The sequence below is a fragment of the Antrostomus carolinensis genome, unplaced genomic scaffold (genome assembly GCF_000700745.2).
Source record: "Antrostomus carolinensis isolate BGI_N321 unplaced genomic scaffold, ASM70074v2 scaffold42593, whole genome shotgun sequence".
Lineage (NCBI taxonomy): Eukaryota > Metazoa > Chordata > Aves > Caprimulgiformes > Caprimulgidae > Antrostomus > Antrostomus carolinensis.
The window spans coordinates 7,715-18,134 of record NW_010305265.1 but is presented as its reverse complement, the minus strand read 5'-3'; the positions used below and the strand labels follow the sequence as shown (position 1 = coordinate 18,134).

Sequence of the window (10,420 nt, the reverse complement as noted above, 5' to 3'; positions counted from 1 at the left end):
TTTAGGCAATAATATAATTATGAAACACTATGATAGCATTCCTTGTTGAATGAGAGAGGAAGAGAAAACTTTCAGCACATCTAGTACACCAAAAACTGATAAACAAAAGTGACCAGCATATTAGGAGCCTAATACTCTTTTTAAATATCAGAAGTCATGAAGAGTTCAAATCTCCTTCATATCTCAAAGACATCAACAAAATCAAATCAAAGCTACACAGCACATGAAACCCCTTCAAGTTGCACGAATAAACTATGTCATTTTGTCGTCTGGTGTAGGGGAGAGGGAGGGAGAATGTGGGGGAACACAAAGCAGCAAAAGCTCTTTTCTGTCCTAGTCGTAGTGGCAGATGAAAAAGCCAGCAAGAGCAGAGTGTTTGCAGGACGATTAAAAAAAAAGCAAAAGACACTAAAAAAAACCCCACCAAACCAAAAAATCCCCAAACCACAAATATCTTATGTGTTAAGGTCATTAATAAAATGAGATTTTTACAGTTCACTGTTTTAAAGTTAATGCTTCCTGGAGATACTTAAACAAAATTAACTTAAAAGAAATATACTTAACATTAGCACCTTTACCGAGTAAGAGATTCCCAGTATCACAATCCCTTCACCTTCCCAGAAACTTTCTAGTGCATTTAAATAGCATCAAGGGGCAGAGAGGAAGCATATTTTTCTGGGGCTAAATTCAAAGAAGGCTTTTAGAGGACACTGTGTCCTGTGATTAACTTCTCTTACATACATACTTGTCACTTCTTGTAAGAAATCCAGACAGGGTCGGCTACTTCCAGAAATACTTATTGAAACAGCCAGTGGGGTCTGTCCTTCATAGTTCCTTGTGTTAGTGTCTGCTCCGTAATTATACAACATTTGTGCACAAAGCACATCATCTCTAAGAGCAGACAAGTGTAAGGGTGTCTGTCCATCTTCCAAGCGACCCAAGTTTGTATCCGCCCCTCTCTGAAGGAACATTCGGCAGTAAGAGTGATTGCTTTTGATCACAGCGTATCGTAACAGGAAACCATTTTGAATGTCGATGTTGGCATTGTGATCCAGCAGGATTTTCACACAGCTTGACCTCTCTCGGATAATGGCCAGCTGAAGCGGCGTTGTACCTTTATCACTGAGCGGATCAACCTCAGCCTTGAACTCCAACAGGAGCCTGACAAATGAGTCTCTGCCATAGTGAGCTGCTACATGCAGGGGAGTCCAACCATCGTTGCTCTTTGCATTAATAATGTCACTTCTATATTCAGATTCCAACATCAAGCGTGCAATCCTCGCTCGGCCATGCATGGCTGCATAATGTAGAGCAGTGAAGCCTCCAATTAAGTCCTTAACTGTGGGATCAGCTGAAGTTAAAATAAAATTAAAAAAACAAAAAATAATTAGAAGGCATTAGAGTAATCCAGTGCTGCAAAAAAAATAATAATAAAAAGGTTGAATATTAGTCTTTTCAGGCATAGCATGAGAGGATTTCTTTGTGCTTCAAATTAATTCTTGCTTTCATGAACATGCCATTTTTAAGAAAAAGTTAAATTATATTTAAGTTAAGAGTTACACACACAAAAAAGACTTTTTCTTTCATATACATATGTTTCCATTTGACAAATAGTTTTCCACATCTTCCTAGCACTCTTAGGCTAATTGCTCAAATCTCTCTGTCCATCCAGTTTTCCTCCAGCTCTACAATATTGCATTTCTTTCTCAATATTCAACTTTTTTTTTTTATTTTCCCTTGTGTTGCTTCTTGGTCTTAAAGAGAAGCATGTGTAGAAACATCTGCTGTCCCACATTGCGGATGTTTTGTGGTCTGGCAGCATTGTATTGTTTTTAGGGTGTAATACTGTATTAGGTAAAATGTTTCTCTGTGGTCTGCAGGATTTCCAAAGCCTGTAGGATACATGTTATTTTAGATTATCTTGATAAAGTCTGTTATTATAGATGATGAATCTGTTCTGAATTTAGAGTTTTACAAAAATTTAAGATTTGACAAGAATGTAAGCATCCACTTATGGAAGGAGTCAGGAAAAAATGTCAGTGCAGAATAAAAGTGATTACACAGATCCCTTCCCCACCAACACAGCACAAAAACTCAGTCTGATTTATGAATTTAAAAATTAAAATAATCAAATCAACGTACTTAAATTGATTTCCTCAGGACATCCAAACTTGTAAAGCAAGTGACATTCCTGTGTACCAAATTAATTACCAAAGGAAAGGTGCCTGCCTCGTTACCGTTTCTCAGCTAGAGAACAAGCCAGGCTGCGAGGTTTCTCCTTCCACCATCCGTAGCTGCTGCTTGTCAGATGCTAAAAGGTACAAACTACATTTTGGAGAAGTTTGAGGCACTTTCCTGACCTCAGTCTCCTAGCTGGTAAAGAGAGATAACTATCTGCACAAGGTACTAGCCTTTAAGTTGACATGTTTTCAATACTCCTGTGCATCTATTGAAACAACTGCTGGGGTCTGTCATTCCCAGTTGCTTGTGTTGTTGTTTGCCCTGCAATCATACAACATCTGTGCACAAAGCACATCATCTCTAAGTGCAGACAAGCACAAGGGTGTCTGCCCACCATCCATAATCTTGAAAGGCCTGTCCCTGCATACTGGCACATTGGATTAATTTTAATTTCTTCATCTATACTGCATTTAGAAGGAAAGTAGCAGTGGTCTGGGGACAGCAGGAGGGAAGGAGAAAAAGAAATAATAATAAAAAAAAAAAAGAATAGGACATTGTGACCATGCAGGTTTGGAACAAACCTGACTGAAGGCTGTGAACACCCAATGCTCACACACATTGCCCTCCTGTACCTCATAGAGAGGGCAGAGTTTTCTGCTCAGTTGCCATCACACTCAAACAGAAAAAGGGAAGAGGGTGGAAGACACCAATTTGCATCTCAAAATTCAGACCTGCTTTAAGTTAAGTTCACAATACAATATAAACTGGAAGCTAATTTAGCCTGAACACATCTGAACACACAAAGGTACTAACACAACAGCAATAAACTTCCCAATATAGACCTACTCTGACCATATCCAGATAACACACTGAGATAGATGTCACACCAAAATAAAAGGACTGGCAAGAAGGAGTACAGAATACACCTGCAAAGGTGATCCAGCAGCTTTATGGATTTTTTTTAAAATGTAAAGTGAAGACTGAGGGGAGGGAGGAAAAACAAACAAAAATCCAACATACAAACTAATGCAGCCTGACTACATAGAGAAACCAAGTGTGAGAACTGCCTCTAGTGTATAGAATAGGAACCTAGAAATAAGGAGAGAAAAGTGTAAAGGGAAAGTTTAGTCCCTTAGTAGTGACAGCCTGCCTAGCCACTGTGAAAAGCAGAAGTTTCAAAGCTCTGTAAAGTTACACTAACCTGAGTTAAAGTAATTGATGAAGCATCCACAGGTTGGCAGGAAAATGAAGTCAGTGACTGACTAGGTGGTTCCTAACCTGCACTAAGACAATGCCCAATATATAGTAAAGAATCAGTACAACCCACAAAGTCATTAAAGACAAAGATACTATTTCAAAGTGATGTTTGCTGCTCCCAGGGTCTCTCTCTTCACATTGCTCAGACTACTCTAGATTATCCACTGGCTGGTGATAAATCAAATGAGTAACACAAGCATGAGAATTAAGATGCAGAAGGATGATACATTTTGAGAGGCAGAATTAGGGAGAAAGATGGACATAATGGAAAGGAGACAGCAGCAGCCAGGGCCATTTTCCACAAAAAGCATTAAAAAAAAAATATTCATGTCGTGCCTTCTCTCTTCCATGCTGTGTAGGACATGCAAGTCAATTATATCTACCCCCCAGCTGAGGTGCAGGATATTGCCACTAGCTTGTTTAGTCTATGCTATTTCCAAATTCAGTCAGATATGCCCCAACTTTTGTGTGTGCATCTGTATGCATTTTAATACAAGTTGTAATCCAAACCCAACAATTTTACTTGCATTATAAGGATGACTTTTACCTATGGTCTTAGGTACCTTTCTGTGCTTTCCTTCCTCCCAAAATTTCATTGCTTTTGACCACTAAAGTGAAGCAGAAAAATACTAAGTCATGTAAGAGAAGTGTCTCAACAAGAATAGGAAAAAAAGTCTCTCAGTTGGACAATCAAGCAACACAAACAATAAATCTCCCAAAAGTAAGCCCGGCAGCAAAACCTCATGATAAAAATACTGTAATTCCTGTTAAGATTATGAACTAATAGTACCAGTCTCCCCCTTGATTAGGGAAACAATTTTAACAAGACCAAAACATTACTTGTTGCTATTCAGTCAATGTTTTGCTGCCATCTCCAGGAAAACTTTTGAACTTCACAAGGGCTTTTAGCAGAAGTTGTACCAATTTCCATTCGTTCAGTCCCCCTGTTAGTAAAAGTAATGCTACAAAGCTGATGTTGTCTCAAGAACTTGGATTGTTGTGGGAATTTTTGTTTGTTTGTTTTTTAAAAGGCTTTAGTATTGGTATCATGCTGTTAAGTAACTCTCTTCCCCTGGAACACAAGCAAGGTAAAATGAATTTGGAAAGAATTCTCTTAGCTTACCTTTCAGAATCTGCAGAGGGGTAAAAAAAAAAAAGCACCTGGTACAAATGTACTTAACTAGGAAGGGATGAAGCCAGCACTTGCCACCATCTCTATCTTACCTCCATCCTGACTGTCAAACAATTATAGTTATTTCTTGTTAAGCTTCCCATTAATTTGGGGAGAGTAGAATCTAGAAATACAAACAGCTGCATTTGGTCACTTCTAATGTTCTTAAATACAAGACATAATATGGTGCTATAAATCTTGAACTGCCTATCAAGGGTACCAAATTACTGCAATTAATTTCATTTGAGAGTGAAAATCTGCAACACAATGATATTCAGATTATTTCATGTCAAGGGTGGGCACCTAAACTCATTTGAACTCTGCTGTTGATGAGACACTTTTCATATTGTAATCTAGAGGATATGCAGATGACTAAACACGTGCCTAATACTTTAGAGTTTCAATTTACAGCTCAGTGGGGCAGTTTTGCTTTCATGACATCTTCATTGGGTCACTCTATCACAGTCTAATTTGGGAAGCCAAAAAAAGCAATGCTTCTGGCTTCGGAAAGTACTTTATTTCAAGCTTGCTTCCCTCGACTAGGGCTTAATTCTGACCACAAGGTTTAGAAACACGGCTACATAAACCTTCTGTTTTGAATTTTCCAGGACAACACTGATATAAAAGGCAGGAAAGCATTGCTGTTCAAACACAGAAACACTTTATGAGCTGGTTTAGGGGGATGAACATTTGGCATCCTCTAGTTTCTCCCAGATTCTGTGTCACCTTACTAAAATTTAGATACCTTGTAGCCAAGACTAAAAATAATTAAATATATCTGTTTGGCTACTTCCTTCTGTTACTCTTTAATTTCTAAAAGCTTTAGTGAATCATTTCTTTACTTTAATACAAGTAACCAGAAACTGTCCTGCTCAAGAGAAGATATTACCAAGGGGAGGCAAACAACTACACACTTTCAAGACTTTAGCTGATTGTAACATTAAGAGTGGTGGATGGGGATTAATAAAATACAGTTCTTGTCCAGCCTTGGATTGTCTGTCTCAATACGTCATTTTGAAAGAAAAAAAGTACACTAAAGGGGGAAAAAAAAGGTTTGTTACACAAAAATTCAAGATTACTGAAAACTACACTCCCTATTTTTGTGTTGCTTTCCTGTTGAGTTTTGTAATTCTAGATTGTTTCTATGGATGGAAAGAGCTGGCTTCATAGAATCTGCACTTTATTAAAATGAGACAAATACACTAAGAAAGTCAAATTCACTATTTTTCATTAATACTAAGCTTCTCCATAGTTCTGATCAACTTTCTGCATTTCATCACTTGCTAAAGAATATTTGTTATCCAACCTACTCCCTCTGTATCTAGTTGGTATTTCTGCTGGCTTCGTCCTTTAGTCTGGATTGGTTTTTAATGCATTTTCCCCATCTATCTGTGTCTCCTTGCTCAGCAGATAATAAAAAGCTTCCTCCTGTTCCTCCACTCAAATCAGCCAATCTGCATGCACAGTGCTGTCTTCTGGCTTTTTTTACTGGTGAGCAATGATGGGAGAGAAGAAAAAAAAACAAAAGCAGGAGGTGGCCAGGTCATGACTCTCATAAGAAGCTACTTTTTATTTCCAGGTCAGTGACCAGATTCCTTCTCAGCCTTTATTAGCCAAAATCCATCTCCATCCCACTACCATGCAAGACTAGGTCAGCAGTCTTCCAGCACCTCAGATCTGAGGCACAGCACTCTACCCTCAGCAACAGCCCAGCCTGGTTTTCTCATTCCTGTACTATGAAAATACTTCCAGCTCTGCTAAGCTTCACCACCCCTCTAGACAGCCACAACTGTCACCAGATGTCCCTTCCTTCCCACTAACATCTCAGTTCCCTTTTTCTTCCAGAACTCCATCCACTCCCTCTCGCTATCTTCTTTATTACTAATATATAGTCAGTTCAATACTTTGTTTACCAAAAGATTCACACCAGAAAATTACTTTCCCCTTCACCCCAATATCATTTTGATCCATGGGGATTAAGCTCCCACTTCAAAATAATCCACTTCTTTAGAAGGAGGAAGGTGAAGACTGTGTGAAGAAAGATGGACAGAAACCTCTCACTAATGAGGCAGGTATGATTAACGTGGCTTTTAAGAGTCATCTCATTCACTGCTTACTAGCTCATTTGTGACATGATTATGTTTTAAATACTCATTATTTTTTATGCTTCTGTTTTGAGGGAAAACAAGGCAAGGCACAAATCAGTGCCAATTTTCTGAAGTGAGGCTCAGCTACAGGAAAGCTGTCGTAGATGACTAACCCTCACACTATTTGTTACTCAACTTTCTAGCCCTGGTGATTAAACGCTACACTGCTTCCAGAACAAGGATGTTTCATTACAGGCAGTTTTTAGGAGCCATCAGATTCAGCTGGTACTTCATAAAGGAAAGAGAAACGACAAAAATAAAAACAAAACACTGCATCAGCAGCTATTTAATATCAAAATCTATACAATGAAGATACGTAGGAATACATAAGGGTGGTTTGTGGGGTTTTTTTTAGATCTTCAAGCTTACAGAGTTAAACACAACATATTTCATAATAGGTATATCAACAGGTTGTATTTTACTACGGCTCTTCAGGAACATACCACTAATTGCATAAATACCACAGCCTATTAATGCCATTCAATTTTAAGGGTGATCCATACATCTGACAAATACTGAAATACGCAGAAGGGGCCCATATGGCCTCATACATAAAGCATCAAAAAGATAATTTCAGTTTCCTTAGGACTGAAAACATCTTAGTTCATAATTCATTTGATAAGAACAGTGCTAGAATAGAGGATGCTATCCTTTAAGAGCATGAATCAGAATGTGGAGAATACCAATTTTTATTTTTCCTTTCCAGTATTACATTAAAAGATTAAAACTATCCATTTCTAAAACTTTTAGGTGGCCTTGAAACAAGATATAGAAAAAAAATTAATAATAAAAAATTCTGACTACCATTTGAGGGGTAATCAAGTATATCACTTAAACCAACAAAACTCAATCGGTTCTTGAAATCAAGCTTCACTATGGATGGATACAGGAGAGGTGTAAACTCAACTGGACTAGCTGACACTAGAGTCCTTGCACAAAGAGTACTGTTTTCATGAAGTTTAGCAGACTGTGTTAAAGCCTCCATGGAAACTTAGTCTTTAAGGAGACTTGTTAACTTGCTCGAGAATTATGAAACAAACCTCCTTCACATTTCGATTCTAGTACCTGCCTTCCTCTAATAATACCCCCTAACAGAGAAGAAAAGCCTATAGCAAGTGCTGTGAGTGCATTTAATTTTATAATGAGCCCTTCTGCCCTATTTTCATAATGCTTATTCATTCTTTTAACAATTCCCAGGCAATTCTGTTGGGAGGGAAAAAAAAAAAAAGGAGTAAGGTATTAAGATATAAAGCTAATCTATTACCTCATTCACAGAGTATGCATCAGAAAGAAACAGAGATGAAGTACTAATCCAAGAAAGAAAGAAAAATAGATTAAAAAAAACCAAAATCAGAAGTAGGCATCAGCACTGATAATTAACCAGTGCTGGAAATCCCTGCAATGGAAACTGAGATACAGAGCTGCAAGATGAGTATCAAGATTTTTCTTTCTAGGAAACTCACCTCCATGTTCAAGAAAAACACGGACACATCTCTCGTTCCCTCTTGCTGCAGAGAAATGAAGCAAAGTCCAACCATTGGCATCTCGACCATTTGGAGAATATCCCTGCTCCAGCATCTTGCGCACGGTGTGAACATCGCCAGCAGCAACTGCAGCCTGAATCTGCAACTCTTCCTGTAGTTCAGGGTTTCTCCGACAGTGATGGTGTAACATCCTAGCTGAATCTGGCTTTTACTGAAGCGTCATGAGGTCACACTCGTCACCTTCAATCAATATAAAGCATGAATAATTTAAGATTGGAACCAGTAAAGAGATATCTAGAAAAAAAAAAGTCAGTGCTAATGAAAAGCAATGCTAAGATTCACTCTCTATATGCAAAGTCATCTTATAAATAGGATAAAAACCGAACAATCTCACTGTTGCTAGCAAAATCAGAGTACGTGGTTCACATCACTGAACTGCAAAAGAAAAGGACACTTACACATTATAAATAGTAAACAATTTCTTCAGAAATGCCAGCATCAAACAATAGTCCACAACTGAAGCACCTAAGCAATAAGCAAAATGAAAAATCTCCAGAAACCAATATTCATTTAAAAAATCACAACACAGTTAACACCACTAACTCCAGAGACACAGGTTAAACAGATCATCTAAACTGTTGCATGAAACAGCACTGCACTGCCAGAGCAACTGAACTATGATTGCTTTTTTCCTAGAAATGTATCACCTCTAAGCTTCAGTGAAAATATTTTCATCTTACTAATATAATCTTTTCCTGTGACCTACAGCATATGAATATTAGTAACACTAATGTTCAAACTGAAAACTTTAATTTTCTTTTTTTCTTTTCCTCCTTTCCTTTCCTTTTTTTTTGTTTAAATTACAGTCTACTATCTGTATTTTGGCTTGTGGACATATTTATTAGTACATAAAGACTGCCAATACCTCTATATTCCAAAAATCAAACACAAAGATGATAATATAGAAGACCCAAAAACACATAAGTGCAGTTAATACGGCCATGTCAAACACCAGGAGAACATATACCAGAACAATTAAAGTTATAATTACTTGAATATACAATTCAAGTGTGTAAGAGAGCTGTGCCAAAAGGCTAAAACAGCCACTCTAAAAGAGCCTAGACACAAGAATACATTGCGAAAGAAAGAAGTGCTGTACTCCATGCTCTGTTTGGAAAGTACTCATCTGCAATTCTACTTGCTACCCAGCTGGGGACAAGGAAAAAATAATATACAGGTATTTAGGCATTTCTTCCACAATATATGAAGTCTGTTAAGTGTTTACACTTTCACATACATTGCAAATCATATCCCATTAACAGGTATTCCTAGAATGGAAAGGGATATCAGAAGAAAGAATAAAAGCAGGGTATTAGCAAGGTAAAGCTGAGCAATAGGAGTCACAGAAAATATTCAAGAACTGTTGCAATGGATATTAACACAAAACTAGAAGATAAAAAAGAGGAAGAAAAAATTATTTAGACTCCTGTGAACTTAATCAAGATTGAAGTAGAAGGAAAAAATTCTAAAGATGAAAATTAATTTTAAGCAAAACTTAAAATTTACAGCAACCTTGTTTTATCAGGATGTCAACACACATCACCTAAACCTTCTTCTACGTAAATATCATAAGGATTTCCAGAACCTCATGATTCATAAGTCATTCAAAAGACAATGCAATCAGCTCCCAATATCCCACTGGGTACTTGTTTCCCTGTGATCCAGATACACACACAAGAGAAAAGTGAAAACATCAGTCACTGCCATCTTTCCAGATAAAGGTACAGATGTTTATTCACTCACCTATAACCTAATTGTGCCCCTTGCAAAGAAGTTATTTATCTGCTTCTTGGAGAGAGATATACAATCAGAATTAACAGGTAGCTACAATGACCCTACTTACATTGGAAATGTGGAACAGACAGCAAATGCCTGGCTGATATTTAGAAATGCTTCAACTTACCATTTATGGCAACAACCCCTATTTCAGCACAGAGCTGTGAAAAAGACTTTTTAGCTCAATAGGTGATATGTGACTTTGTTCCTGGCTTTGTTTTGGTTTTTAGTATGAATTCCATTATCTGACACCGGAAGAAAAGGGGATTTACAAACTGGCAACTGCTAACACAGTAGTTCAGCTTTTGCAGCATATTCCAAAAATCAAACTTGGTTAATCTGAT

The 10,420-nt window shown here is 37.5% G+C and overlaps 1 protein-coding gene across 1 annotated transcript; it reads right to left on the bottom strand.

Moving 5' to 3' along the window:
* Positions 1-467: 467 nt before the first annotated feature.
* Positions 468-8,430, bottom strand: ASB7 (ankyrin repeat and SOCS box containing 7). The gene is made up of 2 exons (XM_010164735.1): positions 8,220-8,430; positions 468-1,351 (listed from the first exon to the last, which is right to left on the bottom strand). Exons 1-2 carry the CDS (start codon positions 8,428-8,430, stop codon positions 648-650), a joined length of 915 nt encoding a protein of 304 aa, XP_010163037.1. The 3' UTR covers positions 468-647.
* Positions 8,431-10,420: the final 1,990 nt, after the last annotated feature.

Bases quoted from the DNA above. Each gene is read 5' to 3' on its own strand.
- ASB7 (XM_010164735.1), bottom strand. From the start codon at position 8,430: ATGTTACACCATCACTGTCGGAGAAACCCTGAACTACAGGAAGAGTTG. The intron at 1,352-8,219 runs GTGAGTTTCCTA...TTTTAACTTCAG, and splicing joins TGTTTTTCTTGAACATGGAG to CTGATCCCACAGTTAAGGAC.